The sequence below is a fragment of the Pongo pygmaeus genome, chromosome 5 (assembly GCF_028885625.2).
Source record: "Pongo pygmaeus isolate AG05252 chromosome 5, NHGRI_mPonPyg2-v2.0_pri, whole genome shotgun sequence".
Lineage (NCBI taxonomy): Eukaryota > Metazoa > Chordata > Mammalia > Primates > Hominidae > Pongo > Pongo pygmaeus.
The window spans coordinates 52,740,994-52,767,734 of NC_072378.2; the positions used below are offsets into that span (position 1 = coordinate 52,740,994).

A 26,741-nucleotide genomic window follows, 5' to 3' on the forward strand; every position below is an offset into this window, starting at 1 on the left:
GAAGTCCCGCCCTGGCCCCATCACAAGCTTCTGTGCAAACAGGCTAACCAACCCCAAAGAGTGGACACCCAGGTAGTTTCAAAAGCACCCTGTAGGCTAGGCACAGTGGCTCACGCCTGTAATCTCACAGTTTAGGAGGCCGAGATGGGAGAATCACTTGAGTCCAGGAGTTCAAGGCCAGCCTGGGCAACAGAGAGACCTCATCTCTACTAAAAATTAAAAATAAAAACTTAGCTGGGCATGATGGCACGTGTCTGTGGTCTCAGCTATTTGGGAGGCTGAGGCACGGGGATCACTTGAGCCCAGGAGGTCAAGGCTGTCGTGAGCTGTGACTGTACCACTGCACTCTAGTCTGGGCACAAAGCGAGACCCTGTCTCAAAAAAAAAAAAAAAAAAAAAAAGATCCTGTAACAAGATCTCATTATGGGCAAGAACTCCCAGGATTTTGAGGTATCTGACATATCAGGTATTCTATCTTTATGAAGGGTAAGTTTAGATTCAGGCAAAAAGCACCAGGCAGAGGGGCAATTCTTCTCCTGAACTTTTACTCACTGGCCTCCCGTGGCCATTTAGCTATTTTAAACTGGCAGGGTTTGGTCTATACTATCAATTTTGACTGATAAATGGTGGTGCTGCTGAGGAAGAAAACTGCCTCTAGAGAAAACATGACCCCCAGAGATCACAGCAGGCTGCTGCCACCTTGTGGTAGTTTGCTGCAAATGCGGGAGCAGCAAACCCTGCACGATTGCTCTCAAGGAAAACAATTCAATGTTATGTATAAAAAACACACTATGACTATTAAGACCATGTGTACAAAATGGCTAAGTTTATTCAACATCTCGGATATTCATCTGGATACTGGGTTTTTTTTTGTGGTACAATACATATTCACCTTAACTGGTGCTACTGCAAAGAAAGCTTTCTTGACCTGCGTGATGTGCCTCAGAGCTTCTCTCCACCAGTTGGAACCACCCAAAGCCTACTCTAGACCAAAGTGCTCTGGAGGAAAAAAAAAGAAAAAAAAAGCAGCAGCAAACAGAAAACAGCTGTGCCCCCAAAAGTACTCAGCAGTCATATGTTATTTACAGTTGGGTTTGTGTGGGATGGGAAGTAGGGCGGATGAGCCAGTGCTTTTGCAATGAAGATGCAATAGTCATTGTCCTCTCCCACTGTCTCCTCTTTCCTCACCCCATGGCAGCTTTCATGACCCATTCCCAAAGGGTCCACCGAGTCCTGAACTCAGCTTCATCACCAACATTCCTCGCCTTCAGTTCAATTCAACACTGTTATGGGAGTAGAGGCAAAGACTTGGGTCAGGGAGAGGGTGGGAAACACAGAACAAACTCTCTCAGCACAACCCAAGTTCAGAGACGAGGCCTCCTCAGATGAGGAAGATGATGCCCTCAGACACCATGACCTGATTGTCATCCTGCATCTTGCTCAGAGCAGCCTGGATCTCAACTGAAGAGAAGGGCTCTTCGCTGTCCCGGTTGATGGATTCTGTGAGGCGATTCATGCCGATTGACTGCGCATGAGCTTCCCGGAACACATCCAAGAGGGCCACCTTGAATGCCTTCAACCTGCCCCAGACAGGAGAAAGGGGGAAGAGGAGTAAACAAACCCAAATGCTCTCAGGAGAGAGCTATACTAGGAAAATCCATAGTATTAATACAGTAGAGGCATCCCCTCGATATTCTTTCTCACACACACATCTGCCTCTCATGGCAGCATTACCCTTGGGGAGCCCCCTTTAAAGCTAAACTATTGTACTAGCGTATGGGAAATTGGCATTCCCATTCACTGTAAAATAGTAACCCGGTCAGTGTCAATGGGGGACAATTTAGCAGCACTTACTAAAGCCTTAAAAGCGTATATCCTTTGGCCCAGGGAGCCCATTTCTAGGAGCTCACCTTATAGCTATACTTGCATGAGTGCACACTGATAAATTTAATACTGTTTTACTGTAAACAGGGAACAACCCAAATGTCTACCATCAGAGAATTTCGTTAAATTTTTACCCATCCATACCATGGAAACCCTGCAGTCATCAAAAAGAATGAGATCAAACAAGCACAGTGGCTTATGCCTGTAATCCCAGCCCTTTGGGAGGCCCAGGTAGAAGGACTGCTTGAGGCCAGGAGTCCAAGACCAGCCTGGGCAACATGGTGAGATCCCATCTCTACAAAAAGTAAAAAGTAAACAGTGTAAAAAAGTAAAAAATAAACACTGCACTCCGGTCTCCAAAAAAAAGTGAGATCTATACGAGCTGATTCAAGAAGCATTTTAAGATACATTTGAATGGTTGTCCTTGAAGGACAGAGTTACAATTGATTTTAATTTTTTTTCTAAATACTTTTCAATGTTTTTCAAATTTTTTTCAGTAAATACATTGTGTTATGTGTTTAAAGTATAAAAAGAAAAAACGTAAAACTTGGCTATGGAGTTTCTTTGGTGTCCAGTAAACAAAATTCATAGATAAAAATGTTCCCTAAAACCTTGGTGGTAAAAATTCTTCATTTCAAAAACAAATGGCTAAAATGTCTCTATCCCAACCAAGAAGAATCTGAGGTTACAGTAAGACATTAAGTTTTATCCTTATTATAAAACTCTTCTCTCTCAGAAAGAGAGAATTATTAATTTAAACAACTGAAGATTCTGGGTAAAGGACATCCAGAAGTTCTTCATGCTTTTCTCATAACTTTTCAATAAGTTTGAAATTAAATGAGAATATAAAATGTTAAAAGCCGCGGGCCTCTAGTTTTGAGTTCTATTGATGACCAGCAGTTTGTTTCCCACCCTCTCCAAGGGAACAAAGTCCCTTCCTCAGTGATACACAGGATTCTTGAAGGGGCAGGAGCAACATCCGTACTCACCTGGATTCACTCAACTCCACTTTCTGGGATTCCTTGGTCTCCTGTGAGTCTGCCGTCTTTGGAGTGTGTACTTCAGAGAGTTGATGGTTGTAGAGATGGGGAAGAAGGGCAAGGTGAAGCCATTTCCACAAACACTAGAGAAATCATCTCCACTCCCAATCCCTCACTCAGCCTGCTGAACACTCCTATTTCCTAGGGTTCTTATGGGGCCAGGCAGAACAATTAGGATAAAGGGAAATCTTCACTGGATGGTGAAGGAATTTAGTCAGGCAGGAGACCCTCAACATATATATTATCTGAAATGCTTACACCAGGTGAAACAGCACAGCACAGTTCATCAAGGAGGTGTACACAATATAGCAAAGCTTTTTCCAAAGTTTCCCCTGAAGCTCTCTTGGGACAAACCTCTTGGACACAGGCCCCAAGCAGGGAGCCAAACAAGAGTCCACAAGAAAATAAAGTGCACAGAGCAACTGAAAAAGTCCAAGAGTCACAGGAACAACCTCTTTCATCAGTAAGTGGCGCTCACTCACCTTGAGGCATTTCCTCCTCTGTGTCACTGAAGTCATAGGGGTCGTATGAATCCCCATCTTTGGCATCTGACTGGCGAGTCTTCCTTCTAAAATACCCACAGCAGTTAAGAGAGAGAAAGAGTTTGGAGACAGAAAGGCAAGGGAGCCCCATCTTGTGCCTCTAACTACAGAGAAAAGGAAACAGAACCACTAAGTCAAAGTGAAGCACTAGGCTTAGGCCTTTGCAAACTGCTGCTTGTTCTAAACGAGACCAAGTCCCCAGACTAGAACACAAACAGGCGCTGCTTCCCAATGCTCTTTTCCACATCACTCACCCTTATAAATTCAACCATAAGCATGAAGGTTTTTCCCTTAGAGTTTTGAAGTATATATTCAAAACCCTCAGTGGTTGGGTTGCTGTTCCTACTATTTAGCATTTCTTCAGTAGAGGGGTCAAAAGCACACAAGAAGGACTCGCTCTCCTTCTCTTTTACCCAGGTTTTTTTTTTTTTTTTGAGATGGACAGAGTGTCGCTCTGTCACCCAGGCTGGAGTGCAGTGGTGTGATCTCCGCTCACTGCAAGCTCTGCCTCCTGGGTTCACGCCATTCTCCTGCCTCAGCCTCCCAAGTAGCTGGGGCTACAGGCGCCTGCCACCACGCCAGGCTAATTTTTTGTGATTTTAGTAGAGACAGGGTTTCACTGTCAGCCAGGATGGTCTTGATCTCCTGACCTCGTGATCCGCCTGCCTCGGCCTCCCAAAGTGCTGGGATTATAGGCGTGAGCCACCGCGCCCAGCCTACCCAGGTTATCTTCATCCTCAAACCCCGCAGGTCTAGGAACACCCTCCATGAACCACCTGACATCAATAAGTAGCACTGGTACCACCTTCTACCCTCTACTCCTCTCCCCAGTCCCACTGGAACTTACCACTTTTTTTTTTTTTTGAGATGGGATCTCTCTGTCGCCCACTATCCTGGTTCACTGCAACCTCTGCCTCCCAGGCTCAAGCAATCCTCCAACCCCAGCCTACCGAGCAGCTGGAACCACAGGTGTCTGCCACCACGCCCGGCTAATTTTTCTATTTTTTGTAGAGACAGAGTTTTGCCATATTTCCCAGGCTGGTCTCAAATTCCTGGACTCAAGTGACCCACCCGCCTCGGTCTCCCAAATTGCTGGGATTACAGGCGTGCACCACCAACTTTTTGGCCACCAACTTTTTAATCTCATTTGCTTGCCCCACCTTACCTCTTCCTCTTCTGCTCCTGGTCCTCTTGGCTTTTCTCCTCTTCATCTTCTGTCTCTGATTCATCCTCACTTCGCTTCTTACGTTTCTTCTCCTTCTCCAGAACCTAAGACCAAGGCAAGCGTGGCTGGGCTAGAGGGGTCACTGATGCAGGGGAACTGCATCAAGAACTCCCAGTCCCTTCTGCATCATAAGCAGGAATGACTTCCATGTTTCCAATGGTTTACCTAGCTCCACTTGTCCCTAAGTCCCAGGACCAGGGGCAGAAGTAGAGACTGCTACCCATCTTTTTAAAATGCTGGGAAGTATGTTAAATGCTATTTATATAGTAGGTACTCAATTAAATGTTTACTGAATAAAGAAACGAATGTCTAGCCCATAATGGTTAAGTGGAAAACAATCCATTTCCTTATAAATCAGGTGTCTAATTGAAATCCAAGACAACCCTTAACCTAGCAAAAAGCAAGGAAGAGTTTATCAGACTCACAACTCAACCCTTAACCTAGCAAAAAGCGAGGAAGAGTTTATCAGACTTACAACTCAACCCTTAACCTAGCAGAAAGTGAGGAAGAGTTTATCAGACTCACAACTCAACCCCAAAAGGCTAAAATTCACCAGACTGGGGCGGGAGTGGGCAACTAGGAAAAGGGAGTCTAGGCTTTGAGGCTTGATATCTAAAATGACAGAGATGCAACGTCACAAACAGAAATAGGGAAACAGGATGAGTGGCAAGTTTGAGAGTTCAACTTTAAACATGAGCTTCTGAGATGCCAATGGGACATTTGAAGAGACCAAGAGGAAAGGTACAGTGGGACAAGGAAGATTACCAAGGTAGCCCTTTTGAAAACACCTACTTTTTTTTTAAGATGCAAAGGAAGTAGGGGTAGACAGAAGCAGCTAACTGAAAGTACAGCACATCAACTAAACCAGAATCTCTAGGAGCCCTGGAATCAGCATTTTAAAGCTTTCCATCTCATTCTCCGGTACAGTCAGGGTTGAGAATCACTGAGTGTTTCAGAGGAAAGAGTGAGGCAGACTGATCACTGGAAGACAAATACTGCTTTCTGTTGACAATCCAAATGTAGCTGTCAGCCACGGAAGGCTGGGAAGTCCATGCATCTGTAATATATTCAGGAGAGCCTCTCATGCCCAGGCATCTGAATCCTCACCTTCTTAAAGTAAGCATACTGGACCAACTCCACAGCTTCCTCTGCATCCTGTAGGTCCACAGTCTTGCTCATGCGGGCCTTCGCATGGGCTGTGGCCAGTCGAATCAGAGTTTCCAGTGTTCGGGCTGTAACTGGAGATGTCTAGGGAAGAAAAGGGAGGATTGCTTATCCCAAGTCTTTTAGGCATGCCCATCAATCCTACTGCACAGAAAGGGAAATGACACTACCAGAAAAGCCCCAGGAGGCCCCAAGCAGAGAATTCAGAGCTGTGTTCTCTATAGATACCATATAAAAATGAGAAAGATGATAGCAATGATCAAGGAAATATACATAAGAGTGTTGCGGGAAGGAGGAGCAAGTTTACAGGGAAGAAAATTAGGCATCTAACAACTGGAAAGATAAAAGGCTACAGCGTAGAAAAGAGTAGGGAGAAAAATCATCAGTGATTGCAGGCCTGCAATGCAGCAGGAAGTTTGCCTTTATATACATTCTGTCATTTCACCCTCTTAATAACTTGGAGAAGTTTTATACATGAAGGAAATGGGACTCAAAGACCTTCAAGGAGATTTCCCAAAGTCACACTAAAGGAGGGACAGGAAAGAAGTAATCTGAGGACAAATATGTAACTTGAGTAAACTCAGTCTGGAGAAGGAGAACTCTGACACATTCCTAACAAATGTTTCTCACAGGGGCCAGTGAATACCAAACTGGGGTGCTTTTATCTTTTAAAATGTTATTGTCTGAATGGTCTTGACCTAATCAATCAGAATGAATTGGAAATGAATGAATCAGAAATCTCAGTGTTTAGGACTACATATGTGTACAAGTTTCAGGTGATTCTGATGTGTCCAATCCTCTCATTTTATGGATAAGGAAGCTGACCTGACAGGTGAAAGGATCTGTCCACAGTCCAAAAGCTAGCTGCAGAGCTGGGATCAGACATGAAACTACTTCCAGGCCGGACATGGTGGCTCACATCTGTAATCCTAGCACTTTGGGAGGCCAAGGCAGGCGGATCACAAGGTCAGGAGTTTGAGACCAGCCTGACCAACATGGTGAAACCCCATCTCTATTAAAAATACAAAAAAAAATTAGCCTGGTATGGTGGCGCATGCCTGTAATCCCAGCTACTCAGGAGGCTGAGGCAGGAGAATTGCTTGAACACGGGAGGCAGAGGTTGCAGTTAGCCAAGATCACGCCACTACACTCCAGCCTGGGCGACAGAGTGAGACTCCCATCTCAAAAACAAAAAGGAAACTACTTCCTTCTGTCACACCTCCCGGGTGTCCCATTATATGACCCATCACTGATGTATCCTGGTCACTTCTTGTTTCAAGTTTCCTAAATTACTATGTATATCCACAATGACATTCAAAAATAAATACATTCACATTTAAATTCATTCATCAAATATTGTAATAATTTAGAAAGCTACTGGATTTTGGAAGTCATACACTCCATGACAAGTTCTAATTCTTGAACCACCTAAAAAGCTGGTGAAATCCTGGCCTGCACTAGCAGACCTAGAGAATCCAAATTCTCTTGGAATTCACTTACAGACCCCACACTAAGACAACTAAAATAGTGTATGATGCTCAATTCTAGGTTCAATGAGAGGGCCTGGGACACACCAGAAGTCCGCATGTGGAAAGGAACAGTTAAAAAGAAAGTAAGCTGTTTAATGAGGAAGACAAGTGATACACAACCTCCAGACAACAAGACTAACACCCACAGGTAAAAGTTGTGGGGAAATAGGTTTAAGCTTAATAAATACTCTAAAATTTCAAAACAGTAAAATTCTGAGCATGCTGTCACTGGGGGTATTAAAAAAGTCCCGTCCGGGCGCTATGGCTCATGCCTATAATCCCAGCACTTTGGGAGGCCGAGGTGGGCGGATCACACGGTCAGGAGATCGAGACCAGCCTGGCCAACACAGTGAAACCCCGTCTCTACTAAAAATACAAAATTAGCCGGGCATGGTAGCACACACCTGTAGTCCCACCTACCTGGGAGGCTGAGGCAGGAGAATAGCTGGAACCCAGGAGGCGGAGGTTGCAGTGAGCCGAGACCATGCCACTGCACTCCAGCTTGGGCAACAGAGCAAGACTCCATCTCAAAAAAAAAGTCCCAGCAGGGATTTGAGAAGACAGAGTGGGTGAGGCTGCAGTAGATGATCTGGGATCATGTCTAATCCAAGAATCTATGTCTATGTAACATAATAAGAGTTCTGGACTTGGGTCTTTCTGCTGTAAAATCCTATGTGAACTACACTGCCTCTAAAAGATTCAGACAAATTTGGGCCAGGCGTGGTGGCTCACGCCTGTAATCCCAGCACTTTGGGAGGCCAAGCCGGGCGGATCACCTGAGGTAGGAAGTTCCAGAGCAGCCTGACCAACATGGAGAAACCTGGTCTCTATTAAAAACACAAAATTAGCCAGTCGTAGTGGCACATGCCTGTAATCCCAGCTATTTGGGAGGCTGAGGCAGGAAAATCGCTTGAACCGGGGAGGTGGAGATTGCAGTGAGCTGAGATCGCGCCATTGCACTCCAGCCTAGCCAACAAGAGTGAAACTGCGTCTCACCAAAACAAAACAAAACAAAACAAAAAAGACTTAAACAAATTCATGGACACCTATATTAGGTTATCAGAAATTGCTTTGAATAACCATCATGGTTGCCTGTTAGTCATTTTTTCAAAGTCCAGTCCAAATATCATACTCTCTGGGAATCCTTCCTTGACATTCATACCCCTTCAGGGAAGTCTAAAAGAAAATTAACAGTTTTCGTCTATACTCAAACAGCCTTTCACATTCATTCCTTTGTAAGTACCACACTGGGGTAAATATTTATAAATATGCACGGATGTCTTTCTATCTACCTTTGTGCTTCCCCCTCCTGGATCTGAGCTCTTTGAAAACAGTGTTTATTAATTTTACATTGCTTGTAAGAGGAGAGACTAGGTCACTTCCCAGAAGTCACTCCTATATTTGCTGAATGAATCACAGCTTCTGGAGGCCAATGTCATTTTAACTAATGAGAGACATGTTATCTCTGGGGTCCTTATTTCATTTTCCTTTATAAAAGGAAATGATTAAAATTGTACAACAAGAAGCCCTTCAGACCAGGAAAAAAGTCACTAAGTTAAAATGCTTTCAAAGCTCCCAGATAGCAGGGACTCCTGCCCAGCCATATACCTAAGGGACCCCAGGCCCAGGCTCCCCCAGGCACTCACCCTGGCGGTGTCTGAGCTCATGCTATCCTGGCTGCGCAGGCGTGAATACTCTTCTGCAATGTAGGTGGCCGACTCCTGTGTCAGGACAGGCTTGATGATTTTGGCCACATGGATGTACTTCTTCATGAATGCTGCACTCACCATCTTCTCCCTGGAGCCACACACAGTGAACTGCATCTCCCTGCCACACCTTACCACCTGCCTGGATTAGTGGCTTTGCCTCTCAGAAAAGCCAGGGTCAAAATAGACAAAGCCTAGAACCCATTACCATAACTCCCATTTATATGGAACATATACAAGACTCTTTCACATATTTTTATTTAATTATTACAGGTATTATTTGTAAGTTAGGTAGTTTAGGTAGAAAATTTAGGTATTATTTGCTCTATTTTGTAGGTGGGAAAACTACAGCTCAGAGAAGCTAAAGTAGACTAAAAGTTTTCTGACTCCAAATTCTACATTCTTAAACCAACAGCTTTGAAGATTATGCTATGCTTCTTACTGCATCATGGCCAAAAAGAGAGGTGTAAGATCCCACATTTCATGCTTTGAGCACCTGATCACACGTCTCCTTCACCCAAGTCTACCTACAAAGTCTCAAATGTTATGCTATCTGCTGACCCTTCATCACAAATGGCTACATGACACTTGCCATCTTTCATGTATAAGGCACACCCACCATCAGTTAGGCATATCATCAAAACTCTATTTTAAGAAAAGACCTGAACCTGGGCTGAATCACCCAAACATTTACAAGGCAACTGGCCAGGATAAAGAATATATTGTGGACCCAGAAAAGAAGAAAATTAGTCCACATGGTTATGACTCCAGGCATGGCTTTGATCTGGGCACATAATGCCTTAGCTAAGCTTAGATATACACATGCTCTAATATAACACAAATTTCAGGTTCCCTTGAGGAAGAGTTATGAGAATGCTCACTTTTTCTTCTTGGTCCCATGTAGAAGGTTGTCATGCTTCTCATAAATCTGGGTGTCCTGCTGGTCTTCCTGGCTAAAGTTGGGATCATCTGTGGCCAGGATATCCACAGCACTACCCAAGGGCATAGCTGGTATACCCAAGTTAGGAGAAAGGAGAGTCATAAAGAGTTTAACCCAGGGGAAATTGCTTCTTCTACAGCACAAGAAGGGGAGACACCAAGATTCATAAAGAAAGGGCCCAAAAAGAATCAGACACATGGAACCCACAAATAAAGATGGTGGAACTACCTGGCCCACAGAAGATGCTTAGTTATTCCCAGACCCAGAAATGGACAAAAGACACACCTTAGGATAACCTCCAGTAAGCAAGAAGGGGAGGTGGCTAAACAGTTGAGGGCTCTTCAACATCAACCCAGACACTGAAACACCTACCACCACCTGGGTTGGGCCTGAAAAACTACCATCTGTTTAGCGCCTTTCCATTAGTTACTCTTACTATTCTCATGGCCTCACCATCGCCATCCTGCTCCCCAGGTGCTCTGTAACGGTGCATCCGAAGGACATGGTCTGAGATCTCCCGATCCTGCTCAGGATCCATCTGATCCAGCATGATGAAGAGCAAGTCAAATCGAGACAGCAGTGAGTCCTGTAGTCCAATGTTCTCCATTGGAGTCTTATACTGGTCATACTGGGGAATGCGAGGACAACAGAAGTGGACATGACATCAATAGGAAGAAAGAACAAGGCTGTTGCAGTTCTGGGAGTGGGAATGGAAGGCTTGATCTCAAAGAGCAAAACAGACAAAAAGCAGTGAAAAAGTGAAGTATTTTAAAGCCATTAAAAAATGTAAATCATCTCTTCTACCTGCAACCCTTCTTTAACTGAGCTTCCTAGGAAGCTCCACTTCCTACTACAGGAACCTCTAACAGGCTGAGTGTAGGTCTCAAAACCAGGCCCCTGCTTCCCAAACCTTATTCTGCTCTTCTCATTCCCAAGGCAGGACCTGACTCTGAAAGATGATCCCTTTCCCCTACCTGTCATAAAGACAGGGCAAGTTCATCAGGCTACAAGCACTCAAAACTTTTTGGAGTCCGTTACTCAGAAGATACGAGTAAAACCTCAACTAAAATGGTCAATGATCTATAAATCATAACGTCTTAGAAACTGGCCAGGCACATCCACTCACACCTGTAATCCCAGCACTTTGGGAGTCTGAGGCAGGTGGATTGCTTGAGCCCAAGAGTTCAAGACCAGCCTGGGCAACATGCAAAACCCTGTCCCTATAAAAATTAAAAAAGAAAAAAAAAATTGCCAGGCATGGTGGTGCGCATCTGTAGTCCAAGCTACTCAAGAGGCTGAGGTGGGAGGATCACCTGAGCCCAGGGAGGTCGAGGCTGCAGTGAGCCAGGATCACTCCACTGTACTCCAGCTTGGGTGGCAGGGTAAGACTATGTCTCAGAAAAAAAAAAGAATCAAGGGAGTTTTTCCTTGGGATTCAAAAACCCCAATACTCTCCTTTCAATTCTGGGCCTACTGGACTGATACCTACCCATCCACATACACTTCACAGTCAGAGAACATAACAACCTTTAGGTAATAATGATTTTGACCATGTTCACGTTTCAGGTCCTGCCATTTTTCTTGTATTTCCCAATCACTCTTGAGAATGACATAAACATACATTATCATTTATTTTATTTTACTTTTAAAGATGAGGTCTCACTATATCGCCCAGGTTGGTCTCAAACTCCTGGGCTCAAGTGATCCTCCCACCTCAGCCTCCCAAAGTGCTAGAATTACAGGCATGAGACGCTGCACCTAGCCCTATCATTTATTTTAAAAGCTATGGTTTTCAACCTTGGCTACACATCAAAACCAAACCTGTGGAGCCTCTCTAAACCATAGCTACCAAGAGCTCCAACTCAAGAGATTTCAATTCAGAAACTCTGAGCTGGGGACCACGCAACTGTATGTATAAAAACACCATCGCATCGCAACAAGGTGTTCCCATACACTGTGGGATTGATTATAAACTGCCAGGACACAGCATGAGCTCTGGGCTCAAATCCTGGCTCTGCGATTTTCAAGTTTGTGGCTCTTGAGCAAGTTACATAATCTTTTGTACCTCCGTTTTCTCATCTGTAAAATAAAGATAACTACACATTGTGAGGTAGTTACTGATAGGATAAAAGGAGTTGGTAAATACAAAGCATTTATGAGCATTCATTAATAGAAGTATTAATATGGTACAATCTTTAAAGAGGGTAATTTTGCAATCTCTACCAAAAGCAAAACGCACATAACTCTTAATCCAGTAATTTCTTTGCCAGGTATTTATACTACAGATATATTCCCAAATCTATCCACACATATAAAGGGATGGCCACTACAGCTGCATTCAAAATAGAGAGGAAAAAAAGGAAACCACTAAATACCCATCAGATGGAGACTAGTTAAATACATCCCTATGATGGAATATTAGAAATCTATTTTTTTAAAAGGAAAAACTCAACAAACCCCAGGCACAGACAAATATAAAAAATTATATCTAGCACATCACAGTCATGATAAAAACAAAGAGATAATTCTTAACAAGTAAATAGTGTATTTGCTGGTACATGCTTAAATTTTTGTTGCCTGAAACACTTCAAAGCTGTTACTTCTTGGCAAAGTGACAGTAAAGAGAAGCAAGTCTTTTCGTTTTCATTCTACATCCCTGTTCTGTTTAGAAATTCTCCCGCCACATGCAGTGTAGTCCTTTTATTTAATGGACTGTTAAATATGTTAAATGGACTGTTTAACTGTACTGTTAAAAAGTTACTTTTTAAATAAGGAACTTTCCAGGGGATTCTGCTGTGCAGGAATGGGTGAGGAACACTGCTCTAAACAAAGGACAATAACAAGAAAATGGCCTTACTTTTAGTCTTTGGCCTATTATTCCCCTGGGTCACCTAGAATACACTTCTCAGCCCAGTCAGTCAGCAAAACCAAATGAAGGTGAGGACAATGGTTGGGGCCTGATTCCACTTACCCTGCCGTAGACGGGGTTGGCAGCTGCCAAAACACTGCAGCGGGCATTCAGCCGAGCATGGATGCCAGCCTTGGCAATCGTCACTCGACCCTGCTCCATCACTTCATGGATGGCTGTGCGATCCATGTCAGACATTTTGTCAAATTCATCAATGCAAACCACGCCTCGGTCAGCCAGGACCATGGCCCCTGCTTCCAGACGGCGCTCTCCTGGGAAGTGAGAAGGTAAAAATACGTGCTACAGTCTAGGTTATAGGGGCCAGAAGGGAAGGATTTCATCTCCTTCCTAGGAATCTCTCACTTTGCACGTGAGAATGCAGCAATGGTGTGTTGGCTCCGAGACACTTAGAGGAAACCCTGGTGGGTCACCTTTTCAGCTCCAATCTAAATATTAATAGTATCTCTTTGTCCCACTTTGACCCCTAAGTAACTAGCTTCTCACAAATTTCCTTTATAGATTCTCTCTTCGGACTCATCCTCAAGTAATATCCCAACTAGACCTCTGCCTTCTCTTCACTGGTCTCCAAATCCCTTCCTCTAGTTCATAAAATAGTACAATCTTCATTTTTATTCCCTTTCTAATGTGCTAAGACTTAATCTTTTAAATCGAAAACATTCCTGTAACTAGATGAACACCAAAGACTTAAATAATTCACCCACCATTGCTGAATACTCAGTCCTCTATAATCTGGCCCCAACTAACCTATCAACTGTATCTTCAGAACACAAGCCAGGGCACACAAAGGATCTATGCTCAGTCTCTCTGCTGGGCCTTTGCCAAGGACCCTTACACCCTTACCTGTTTCCTGGTCTGTGGTGACAGCAGCCGTCAGACCCACTCCAGAGGAGCCCCGGCCAGTGGTGGGGATAGCTCGGGGTGCAGTGCAAAGCACGTACCGCAGAAGCTGAGACTTGGCAACGGATGGGTCTCCTGTAGGGTGGGGGCAGTGATGACTCTCTAGGAAACTCCCCAGCACCCCCAGCAAGTTCTGCCTTTCTAGCACAGCTCTCGACACAACAGTCATACAGTAAGTGGATTTTAATATTTTTTCCTTCGCTTTTCCCTTCACCACTCACGGAAGAATATTTTATATACTATAAATCAGGAATTCCAGACATGATTAAAAAAAAGATTCATTTTAGCCTTTTGTCCTTTGATAGGACTGAAATACTGCTAAGTACAGAATATACAATATTATAGGTCTCCACAACCACTCAATAAGAACAACAGTGTAAAGCAAATCCCCAACATCATACCTATTAGAAGAATATTGATGTCTCCACGGATATGGCTGCCATTTTCTAGGTCTCGTTCCACCCCTCCCAAGAGCAAGCAGAGGATTGCTTTCTTGACATAGTCATGCCCATGGATACTAGGGGCCAATGACCTGGCCAGCTGGTCAAAGATATCCTACAGGAGAAATAACCAATGGCAAGCCTAGTGAGATTCAATGGGACTTTGTTGAGCTCCACTTTATATACTTTAGCCTATAGAAAATACTTGAAGAGGGCCAGGAGCAGTGGCTCACGCCTGCAATCCTAGCACTTTGGGAGGCCGAGGCGGGCAGATCACAAGGTCAGGAGTTCGAGATCAGCCTGGCCAACATGGTGAAACCCTATCTCTACTAAAAATACAAAAAATTAGCCAGGCGTGGTGGTGTGCACCTGTAATCCCAGCTACTTGGGAGGCTGAGGCAGGAGAATCGCTTAAATCCAAGAGGCGGAGGTTGCAGTGAGCAGAGATCACACCATTGCACTCCAGCCTGGGTGACAGAGCAAGATTCCATCTCAAAAAAAAAAAAAAAAAATACTTGAAGAAACATACAAACAGGTACATTGTTCCTAACTGCAAAAACTTCTTTTCTAAGACAAATCACACTATCAGGCCATTATCAGAGTAGGCACAGAAGCAGCCTGGATTCCAAAACTTGTTTAGAGGTTTAATCTTAAAGGGAAAAAAGTATCCCCAGGTTCAAAACATTTTAGGTTTAATAAGAACATGTACTGTGCTTGAACAGTAACCTTTATCATCACACATTCATATACGTAGTTCAATTCTAAATGTGGATATACATCCTCTCTTAAAAAGAAAAAAATAAGAAAAACAAGTTGGAGAACTAAAACAAAGAAAAAATGTTTAAGTAGTAATGCATCACTAATGTCTTCGGTAATAAATAGACTTATTGGTACACTGATAAGTTAACACCTATCCTAATATTTGTACTAGGCTCATTTAGCAGCCCAGCAGGTAGCAGGTATTAAAATTCTGTTTAATAACAACAGAATTATTAAAGAACAAACAGTAAAAACACCCTTCACTTGTTGATGGAGACCAAAATAGAAAAAGCTAACACCAAACACTTTAGAGAAAGAAACCTCAACCCTTCCTTATCTAGTACAAAAATAGCCATGCACCAAAACACAACTCTTAGAAATCCATTCCCACCCTCAAATTTCTAAAGGATGCCCAGACCTTGGATCGGGTTTTACTGAACTTCTTGATCTTGGCTATATCCTCAGCAGAGAAAGAGGGCTGAGCATCCTTGCTCATCTGCTTAACATTACAGGCAATCAGGACAGTCCTGGGACAAAGAGAATAAAGAGGAAACCCGTTATATTCAATTCCTAGTATCAGTAGCTAGTACCCCTAGCAGGAGTAAGCCTTTTTAGGCTACCAAACTAGACCAGCCGATAAGAGTTGGGGGGGAGGGGGCAAGTAGCTGTTGTGAATTAAACAACTGGTTCTGTCTGTGATCCAAATATGCTGATCATGCCCCACCTCTGGAATTCACCCACAGAACTTCAGACAGAACTGTGTATGGGGACGAAGCATAATTAAATGAGAAACTCCCAGGAAAGCCATGAGGCTGTAATCACTGTCACCAATAACTCTCATTTTTGGTATATGATGGTAAGTATCACCAGCTTTATCTGATAGAAAAGAGGTATTGAAGGTATCCTGTCTCCCAGGCAGGTAGAGTGCTCCACCTATCAGATATAACTCTTTGAAATATGGCAAACTGGAGAAAGGATATTACCAGAAATGGAAGCTGTCAACAGCATTCCACACACTTTAAGGCAGACCCTTTACCTGAAGGTCCCAGAGGTGTAGCCTCCCTTCTTTCCAGGAAGGCAACGGTAGGTTCCCACCACCTGAACCCGGTCACCAGGCTTCGCTTTATCCACCAAGTCATCATCCAGAATGACATCCACAGAGCGGGGGAGCTGGCCGGCTGGGGCCTTCTCTGGCATCTCCTGGATGGTGATGGTCTGGTGATCCTTGTAGACAGAAAGGCCATATTCCGTCTCAAGGGGATTGTTCTCCTCATCCTAGAAAAAGGCACACAGAGGGACAGAGTGATCTCCGTCCTGTCTTAAAAATGCCACACTCACCTGTCATGGCAAATAAGATGACTTCATAAAATTTTATTATTCAGGAACAAAAAAAGCCAAGTACCTTCTCTAGCTTTTTGTGTTCCCGTCTGTTTTAGTAACAACCATCGAATGGAAGGGGCAACCTATAGTCTGAATGGACTATGGTTATATTAACATCTAAATTAAGATTCTTACTTCTCTTCTAAAGCTGAATATATGCTTACATTCTGAAGCAGTTTTTCCACTCCTAGGTAATACCCAACAGAAACATTCACCCAAAGCCATGCATTGTAATGCTCATAGCAGCATTATGCCTAATGGTCAAAAATTTTAAAGTATAAAAATGCCATCAATAATGTAATGGTTAAATAAACACAGTATATTCACATAAATGAATACTATACAGCAATAAAAATGTATGAAACACACCTATACACAACATGGATAAATCTCATAAACACAATGTTGAGCATAAGAAGCCCAAAAGTATTTAAATAAAATAGAAAAACAGCAGAAAGTAATCCATACTGTTAGACATCAGGATAGTGGTTACCCCTAGGTAACATGGGCCCTCAAGAGGGACTTCTGAGTGCTAATATTTCCTCATTTGGAGCTGGTTACACAGGTGTACTCAGCTTGTAAAAATTCATCAAGCTATACACTTATGTGAGCTTTCCTGTATGTATATTAAAGTTTTACTTCCTTCACATTTGAATTTTCTAGAAACACAGTTGTCACTTATTGAGTGTTTGCTATGTGCCAGGCACTGTGCTATTACTTCACAAAATTATCTCATGTAATTATCACAACAACTTTGTAAAGAAGGTATTTTCACACGTCATGGACAAGGAAACCAGGAGACTAGGAGAGATTAAGTAAGTTCCCCCAGGTCACACAATTAAGTAGCAGAGTCTTGACTTGATACAGGTGTTAACTCTAAAGCCCACGCTCTTAAGCATCATCATAGACAACCTCCAGAAGATCTGGTCCAATGTATTTCACTTTTCAAGTAAAGAATCTTGGCCACAGTAATCAACAGAAGAGTACTTCCCAAGTACTTCCTGAAGAGGAAATTCTAAAAAAGTGGAGACCTTAAGGTCCGAAGAAGACAACAGAATGACTTAGAAAATACAACTGGCATGAACTAAAGAGACACAGGTCCTAGTCCTTAAGGCCGTCACTAACTGGGACCATAAGCAAATTGTTTAACTTCTCTGATCTCAGCATTTCATCTGGAGGTAGACTAAATGATGCTAAAGTATGTTTAAGTTATAATTCTAAGATACTCATTCTTGTTTTTGTTTATGTTTCATTTCTCCACCACTGTGAAGACTAATGACCAGGACTGGGTCTTATTTATATCCTTGTCCTCCATAGCGCCTAATAGTGCTTTGAATACAGTAGTTGTCAATTAAAATTTGATGAAGTGAGGAGAGGAATTCTTTGATAGAATCAGTTCAGACATCAAGTAATCAATATTAATGATCTTTTGTCTCCAGAGGAAAGCCTTGTATTGTCCTCAATCCTGATCTGAACACCAAGAAGAAAGCATTTTCCTATGTCAACCTGCTCCCAAACCCACAACGAAATATTTGTAAAGATTACATAACAGTCTAGCATTATTTTTCTACTTTTTAAAAAGAAGATTATAAAATTATAACGTTGTTAAAACATCTATGTAGATGACTTCTTCTTTTGACTATTCCTTAATTTTCTAAAATGAACAAGTGTTTTCTTAAAAAAAAAAAATAAGAGTTGTGGCTGGGCATGGTGGTTCATGTCTGTAATCTCAATACTTTGGAAGATGGAAACAGGAGGATCACTTGAGGCCAGGACTTCAAGTCCAGCCTGGGCAACATTGCAAGACCCTGTCTCTAGAAAAAAGTGAAAAAAAATTAGCGAACCTGGTGGTGCATGCCTATAATCCCAGGTACTCAGGAGGCTAAGGTGAGAAGATTCCTTGAGTTCAGGAGTTTCAGGCTGCAGTGTTCTATAATGGCACCACTGCACTCCAGCCTGTGAGAGACAGATCCTGTCTCTAAAAAAAAAAAATAAGAATTGTGAAGCCAGGTGGCGTAGCACATGCCTGCAATCCCAACTACTTGGGAGGATCACTTGAGCCCAGGAGTTTGCAAATTTAGTGCACCATGATTGCACCTGCGAATAGTCACTGCACTCCAACTTCGGCAACATAGGAGAACCTCATCTTTAAAAATAAATAAATAAGAATTGTGGGATTTTCATATTAAACTCTGGCCTGCAATCAATCTTTCCTTTGGATTAATCCTTATTTTTCACCCTTTACAGAAAAAAGACTTCAGATATTACACAATTCCTTGTCTTAAAACAGGTATCTTTGATTCCAACCTCCAAGACAGCTCAATTGATTTATCCCCCTTACCTTGGTGGGATAGACAGAGCTGGAGGGAAAGGCCACCAGGGTGGTGAGATCAGAATAACGTCGCTCTATGGTCTTCTTAGTAGCAGGACAGTAGTGGACACTGCGGACAACTTTGGGACGAACTAGAGAACCTAGGAATGGAAAATGTGCATATATAAACTCACCCAACTAGACGACGATACAGGTGGAACCCAAACCTATGCAAGCCTATGATGACTCCAAATTCTGTGTTTTTTTGACTAGGTTACGATATTTCAAAATTACCTTTTATTCGTTTTTTTATTTATATATAGACCACCACCATATCCGTGTAAAATTTTAAGTACCACCGATTTCAACTAATAAATAGATGGAGTTAGGGGTTGGAATGAGAGATTGCCAGGAACCAAGACTCCTCCAGCTCTCAGCAGAATTCATCATTCTACTAACACATGTGATTACTCAAGGTCCCCCCAATCATTGTACACCCTGAGCCCCTCCAAGTTTTACCACATAATTCCAATGCTCCACCTCTTTGAAGTCACAAGCTACCCAGATCTACTTTGCCTCTCCTGCTTTCCCCATCTCCCTGTCTATTCATTTCCTTAGTGGCCCCCTTTAACCCACTTACATTTAGTGACAATGCCCTCCACACAGACCACACAGCTGAGGAAGCAGGAGGTAAGAGTCCGTGGGGAGACGTGCTTGGAGCCAAAGCTGCCTTCCAGTCCTACGTAGAACTCCTCATACTGCTTGGCATAGGTAGCATCAATGGAGGCCACAAAATCCTTTAAGGCCCGCTGGAAGGCAACCAGCTCCTCAAAGGCATTGTTCAGAAGCCTGTACATAAGCAAGAGAAAGAAAAATTAGACAGGGCAGAACTCAAAAAAATGGATCCTCAAAACAGCAGACATTCTTAGATCATTAAAAACAATGAGAAAATCCAGCTTCTGCTTTCTCCTATAAGTCTCAGTAAAACACCATCCTATAAGACTCAGTAAAATACCAGCACTAAGGACCAACTTTAATTCAACTTATCAAAGCTATAAAAATCACATTCAGCTAAACATTGGAAGGAGGAGCATTTGGGAGGAAAATGCCAACCATCCGCTTTTTGGGAAAAAAAAAAAAAAAAAGGTGCAGGTGAGCTATGAGGGCTTCTAGATCAATCCTGTTTCATACAAGTCCTCTCCTGAGAGGCTGTTCCAATCTGGCCAAGAGGGAAGAGAGCCATTCTCACTGACAGCCAGTATATCCCCTTGCCACTCACCGGTTAGCCCTCTTCTCGTTTTTCCTGCGCAGGTCATTCACATTGACAATCAGCCGGTATTGGTTGTCACTGATCAGCTCCCGAACTTTGCTCTGATAAATTCCCTGGTCTTCCTGCAAAACAGCCACCACATATCACCATAGCCACAAATTTAAAAACTGTGTTTCTAAACAGAAGTAGTTCTCACAGCCAGATAGCTAAGTCAATCTCTGCAGCAGAGCTGAATCCCCAGTATGTATGTGCTCATCAATTTCTCCCTTTCATTCACTATCTTTAGATTCGAAATAACACCCTAAGAGGGAACTGTAAGAATTATAATGACTTCCTCAAGGTCCATGCTGTTATTCCCATCATCATGGACAACTTTTCTGCATGCTGTAATTTGTCTTTAGTGGAAAATTAAAATGAGCTCATGAGAAGTCTAAATGCACAGTAAGTGCAAACTTTGTTAAAATGTTAAGTTAAACCTAGCAATGTGAATGTTAAAGGTAACAACGTGAATAGATGGATATGTTGTTTCACTGTAGTAATCATTTCACCATGTATATCAAAAGATGTGCACTTCAAATATATACAATAAAAATGTAAATTAAACAGACTCTTAAAGTCACATTAAAATGGCTTTTAAGAATTATGTTAAAAGTAATATTTTTCCCAATCATCTCTGTAATACGGAAAGGGTTCTCATACCCCGACCTAAAGGAATAGAGAATCTCAGCTATTTGGTCACATCATCAACCCTTCAAGATGGTTTTTCAACATTCTATGGCTTTAAGTCTTGGGTTGAACATAAAATCCCCTTGGCCTGCACACAAACCACTTTTTATCTGCATCTTAGTTGGTATTGAAAAAGAATGCAGCCGAATTAGGGAGTCTTTTCCTCCTGGTAAAAAGTCAGTCCCTAAAATCTGAGCACTCTGCAACGCGGCTGGTCACTCTAGCCCTAGGGTAGCCCCTGCCCCACAGTCTCCCCAAATCAAGAGAGAGCAGTGAAATGCGAAAGGCCGAGGTGGGCTTTGCCAATCTGCTTGCACTTAATGGGAACCTGTCGCCTTTCGCGCGCCTGGACCATGGCTTGTACTTAAGAGAAAGCTGGCTTCCTAAGAGTTCACTTATCGAACACAAACTAGCGAGTCCGGCGTTGAGAAGTTACAAGATTGGGGCGGGAGGCTCGGGCCCGGCTGGCTCCGCTGCGGCACACGGTCTGGAGGTCTGGCGGGCCTCTGGCTTCCCGGCCGGGCCGCGTCCGCAGGGGCTCCGAGCGCTAGAGCCCGCGCGCCGGCGCCTCCCTCACCTCGTCGTCCAGGAAGTCCAGGTAATCTCTCTGAGCTTCCCGCAGCTCCACATCGTCCAGCACCACGGTACCCGCCATGCCCGCTGCCAAAGAACTACCTCCACCAAATTAGCGCGGAGGTTCCCAAGATGACTCCACCCCGGCGCGAAAACTTCCGAACTTTTCCCGCCACCAAAGGTTACCTCGAGGAAGAGGCGGGGACCTTGAGAGCGTATAAGCACTATGATTGGCTGAGTTGTCTGAGGCCGAAATAGCGACTGTCCAATCAAAAGCTTCTTCTTCTTCGGGGTTTTCCGCTGCGCGCCCCACGGTGGCGGGAAATGTACCATCCGGGATTCTCTGTTCCTCCCCTCCCTCCACCTCCCTCACTGACGAGCAAACTGACCAATAGGACTGAGAGGAGGCTCACAGAGGCTGGTCATTGGGCAGCTGGAGGGGACAGGCTGGCGAGAGGGAAAGCGCTGCGTTCTGGGAGTTGTAGTGTTCTCCCTCGTTTCCGGATGTTTTGCAGGGTTTTTCAAGCTGCAGAACTTTTGACCCGATGCAACGACCAAATTCAGGCCGGCAGTAGGACTTTCCTTGAAAGTAGACTAAACGTCAGAGGATGATGCTTTATAAAGCAGGGAAATGAAAACATAAAAGCAAATCATTTTTAAGATATATCCAAATCAGAACTGCCCTCAAGTGGCATCTTAGTGTAAAAGTGGATTTTGAGAATCTATAGGATAGAATATAGAACTATAGTATCTTAGGGAAAGATTAGTTAAAAACCCATTTGCTATCTGATACCGTTGCCTGACGAACTCCATAAAGACATCGCCGCAGAGAAGGATGAAGTGAAAAAAAAAAATCTGTGTTTACCCTGCCCCCTAGAGACTTCATCGTGTGTTATACAAATTCTGGAAACAGTTGCTACTCCATCTTACTTAATAACGGGTAAATTAAAGGTGGTAAATTAACGGCTTTCTGGTCTTATAAAAAGATCACAGGATCCTTTTAAGTAACTTAGCTTACTGAACGATCAACACAAGAGGAGAAAAAGTGTTTCATGTCGCTTTGATTAAATATCAATCAGCAACTAAGAGCAAATCTGAAACTATAAATGATTAAAAGATCATTGCACGTCCAAATTTGTATGTTTGTTTTCAGTCCGTCGTGGTTAGCTTTTTGTTATATTTCTAGTTTTATTTTGAGATATAATGTATATACAGTAAAATGCACAAATCTTAAGTGTACAGCTCAGTGAATTTTTACCTGTGCTTACACCCATGTAACCACTTTGCACAATAAAGAGCAAGCCCATTGCCCCAGCATGTGTTTTTAATTTTACTGAACAAGAAGCTGAAATACTAGATTGCCCAACATCAGACATTTGATAACTCTTTATCTGAAATTTCAGCCAACTATTAGCTTATGTTTTAAAGTCTTCAGGACTCACTATGTACTGATAAATATTCTAAGAATAATCTGCCTAAACAAAATATATATGCCATCTATTTGTGTGGGTATATGTATTTCTAGTTATTATTCAGTTTATAGTTACTATATGTTTTGTGCCATCCTAGTGGGCAGATAAATCAATCCTTAGCCAAAGCAAAAAGGCTGTCATTTGACTGCTTGCTTTTGTGTTTATTAACGGGCAAAAAAAAAAAAAAAGAAAGAAAGAAAATTCTAGAATAAAGATACTGTTTGCAGTTATATAGCAAGAGGTAATTACTGATTTACTTAAGACTTTTTACTCATAACTCTTATTTTATGAATTTATTGGACCGAGTACTGAGGTATCCTCTGCTCTGGAAACAATTTGAAATTAACACTAAAAGAACCAGGAAGCTTAGTTCAAACTAGCAAAGAAGTCGAGTCATTTGTAGTAGAAAGTCCAAAAGAGTGGAAATCTGAAAACCATATCTTTGATTCTCACACTTTTTTCTTGGCTTGTTTCCTTATGTACAGTATAAAATGAAGAAACTGAGTTAGAATATCTCTGATAATCTGTCTTACTCTAACATTCCATGAGCTAATGGCAAATTTGGAAACTGTGTAAAGACAATTCTATTTAATGAATTAATCATGCCATGGTCTTTGATAAAGACTTGATTTGTCCCAATATAATCATCTTCAGCTGTGAAGGACACACCGCTATTTAATTGGTGTTTCTCCCTTCTTTCATTAGGGCATGAAATCTTTAAGCAGAGAAAATGTGTTTCCTTTGTTATCCCACCTGCAAACTGCCCAAAATCAATCAGGTTGTTGCTACAGAAAAATTAGGGGCATTTGTACATATCTCATAAAAAGTCCAGCTGAGCTTAGCCCATGGTCCTCCTCTATCCTGATTCAAAATTAAAAAGCACATATAAGCTAATAAAGTAGTGTATCTACAGTTTCCATACTTGGGTCACATTCCTGCTTTCCTCCATTTCAATTTTCTTTCCACCCTAGACTTTAATGGACTCAAGCCCATCTCCAAGGCTGCCTAAACGCTAGGGGGCTCCCTGGAGAGCAGAGTATACATGAAGAGAATGGAAAGAAAACAAGATTGCAAAGAGATTGCAAAATAGATGTAATACTGCCATTTTTCTATGTCCTCAGGGTCCAAAAAATACCCAAAGACACAGTACAAATCCACAATAAATATTATTACATGGAATTATATATACCTTTGTTCAAACTAATGAACATTATATGTTGCAAAACATTTCAAATAATACCCTGTAATTAATAACTTGTTTAGGCACTCAGGAAAGTGCCATAATTCATTAGTAGTCTTTGACATTTACTCAAAGGCCACCAAAGCTTGGAGGTGAGCAAATCTATGCCTCCAGGTGTCACAGCAGCTCAAGGAATCATCTGCAGGTGCAGGCTTGCCCTAACCTCACAGTTCTGCAGTGTGATGTCAGAATCTTCAGATGCTATAGCATCTAGAGTTTCAAGCACCAAGACAGGCAGATGTGGTTACTCTTTCTGGCTGCTCTGTATATTACCTGTGCGACTAGGCAACTTACTTAACCACTCTGTGCCTCAGTTTCTTCACCTTTCAAATTAGGTTAGTAGTATCTAACTCAAATAAAGGTTTAAGTATCCAGTGAAGTCATAACAGATGTAAACTACTGAAAAAAGCTTCTGGTATGTAGTAAGCATTAAATAAATGTTAACCATTGGTAGTAGTGGTGAATGGTAGTTGGAGAGGAGTCAAGGGATAGGAGAAGGGGAGGAAGCACTGTAGTGCATTCTGAAACAATTCAGACAACCAAATTCAAGCCCCCTTCCCACTTCCACCAAAAAACTTACAATACAACCAACCCAGACACTTCCTTGAGTGGGGACCTTTTTCTGCTGGAAGTCCAATTGGCTAAAAAAAATAACATAGGCAGGGTATTGTTTGGCTCGGATTCTGACAGTGTTGGAAGCCATCAGATGTGTTTACTCCATGCTCAAGGAACATTATGGAATACCAAATGGACTCCTTTAGAAGACTCTTTTAAAAGAGTCTGGTCAGCCAGCACAGTGGCTCACACCAGTAATCCTAGCAATTTGGGAGGCCGAGGCAGGTGGATCACCTGAGGTCAGGAGTTCAAGACCAGCCTGGCTAACATAGTGAAACCCCGTCTCTACCAAAAATACAAAAAAATTAGCTGGGCATGGTGGCTGGCACTTATAATCCCAGCTACTTGGAAGACAGAGGCAGGATAATCGCTTGAACCCGGGAGGCGGAGGTTGCAATAAGCCAAGATCACGCCATTGCACTCCAGCCTGGGTGACAAAAGTGAAACTCTGTCTCAAAAAATAAATAAATAAATAAATAAAAGAGTCTGATCATCTTTCTTGTCTCCCTTTTGCACTCTTTTGTTGCTTCCTGGAGTCCTTCCGGTTAGATATGCTAAAAAGAGCCGGAAAATCCAGGAGCCAGACAGAGAACATCAGTGATCCTGATTTTCCCATTAAATATAACAACACAGTTGGCTTGCCAACAATTAGTGATTCATTGGTATTTGCCAAGGTTAATTTCAATAATCTGATTTCTTAGTCCATAAGAAGTCATCTCCATTCTTTTTTTTTTTTTCTTTCTGAGCGATAGGTTCACTATGCTGCCCAGAGTAGTCTTAAACTCCTGGCCTCAAATGATCTTACCACCTTGGCATGAGCCACCATGCCCAGCCCCCATTCTTTTTTTTTTTTTTTTTTTTTTGACGAAGTCTCGCTCTGTCACCCAGACTGGAGTGCAGTGGTGCCATCTCGGCTCACTGCCACCTCTACCTCTCAGGTTCAAGCAATTCTCCTGCCTCAGCCTTCTGAGTAGCTGGGATTACAGGCAGGCGCCACTATGCCTGGCTAATTTTTGTATTTTTAGTAGAGACGGGGTTTCACCATGTTGGTCAGGCTTGAACTCCTGACCTCATGATCCACCCACCTCGGCCTCTCAAAGTGCTGGAATTACAGGTGTGAGCCACTGCACCTGGCTGAGCCCCCATTCTTAATTGTACAAGTCTTTACTGATGCTCTGAAGAGCTTTGCTTCAATGCTTAGAGCCACAGATTTGCAGAAGGAAATGACTAAAAACAAATTGAGTGAATATGAATATAGCATATGAAATGCTCTAATAATAACTCCATTCTGTAAATCTGTCTAGATTTGTTGTAAGCATGCATTTTTAAAGATACAGTCCCTTAATGTAATAAAATGATGTACATTGGCATGGTAGGGGAAAAAAGAAATAAATGTTTTTAAAAATGATGAAGAGCTTTAGCTATACCAAACAATCAAATATTAGTAAAGCATCTGTAATCTGTATACCTAATTCTGTCCTGTAACAAAGACTTTTAGATCAGTACTGTTCGATAGAAATATAATGCAAGACACATACATAATTCTAAATTTTATAGTAGCCACATTTTAAAAAGTAAAAAAGAAACAGTTGAAATTAATTTAGTAATATATTTAACCTAACATATCCAAAATATTACCATTTCAACATGTAATCAATATTTAAAAGTGTTGAGAATTTTTTCTTTTTTCTTTCTTTTTTTTTTTTTTTTTTTTGACAGGATCTTGCTCTATCACCCAGGTTGGAGTGCAGTTTCTCAATCACAGCTCACTGCAGCCTCAACATCCCAGGCTCAAGCAATGCCTCAGGCTCCGAAGTAGCTGGGAGCACAGGCATGTGCCACCATGCCCAGCTAATTCAATTTTTTGTAGAGTTGGGGGGTCTCGCTATGTTGCTCAGGCTGGTCTAGAACTCCTGGCCTCAAGCAATTCCCCCACTTAGGCCTCCCAAAGTGCTGGGATTACTTTTACTTTTTTTTTCCTTTTTGTTGTCTTAAAAATCCCATGTGTACTACCCCCATCTCAATTCAGACTAGCCATATTTCAAGTGTTTCATCACTACATGTGGATACTGACTGCTACATTAGACAGAAAACTTTAG

General features: G+C 42.5%; 1 protein-coding gene across 3 annotated transcripts; it reads right to left on the reverse strand.

Annotated features, from left to right (window-relative positions):
• Positions 1-804: 804 nt before the first annotated feature.
• On the reverse strand, positions 805-21,640 carry MCM3 (minichromosome maintenance complex component 3). Of its 3 annotated transcripts, XM_054492243.2 has the most exons (18): positions 21,320-21,494; positions 20,026-20,138; positions 19,387-19,595; positions 18,777-18,907; positions 16,092-16,330; positions 15,474-15,582; positions 14,258-14,411; positions 13,800-13,931; positions 13,002-13,210; positions 10,484-10,658; positions 9,972-10,098; positions 9,031-9,181; positions 5,799-5,939; positions 4,632-4,735; positions 3,407-3,492; positions 2,874-2,943; positions 2,029-2,179; positions 1,458-1,580 (listed from the first exon to the last, which is right to left on the reverse strand). In XM_054492243.2, the coding sequence occupies exons 1-18, from the start codon at positions 21,395-21,397 to the stop codon at positions 1,458-1,460; spliced, it is 2,502 nt and encodes an 833-aa protein (XP_054348218.1). In that variant the 5' UTR covers positions 21,398-21,494. The 3 variants fall into 3 exon arrangements, with proteins under 3 accessions (XP_054348217.1, XP_054348219.1, XP_054348218.1); XM_054492242.2 differs by lacking the exon at positions 2,029-2,179 and having other exon boundaries at positions 805-1,580; positions 21,320-21,640; XM_054492244.2 differs by lacking the exons at positions 2,029-2,179; positions 20,026-20,138 and having other exon boundaries at positions 805-1,580; positions 21,320-21,372.
• Positions 21,641-26,741: the final 5,101 nt, after the last annotated feature.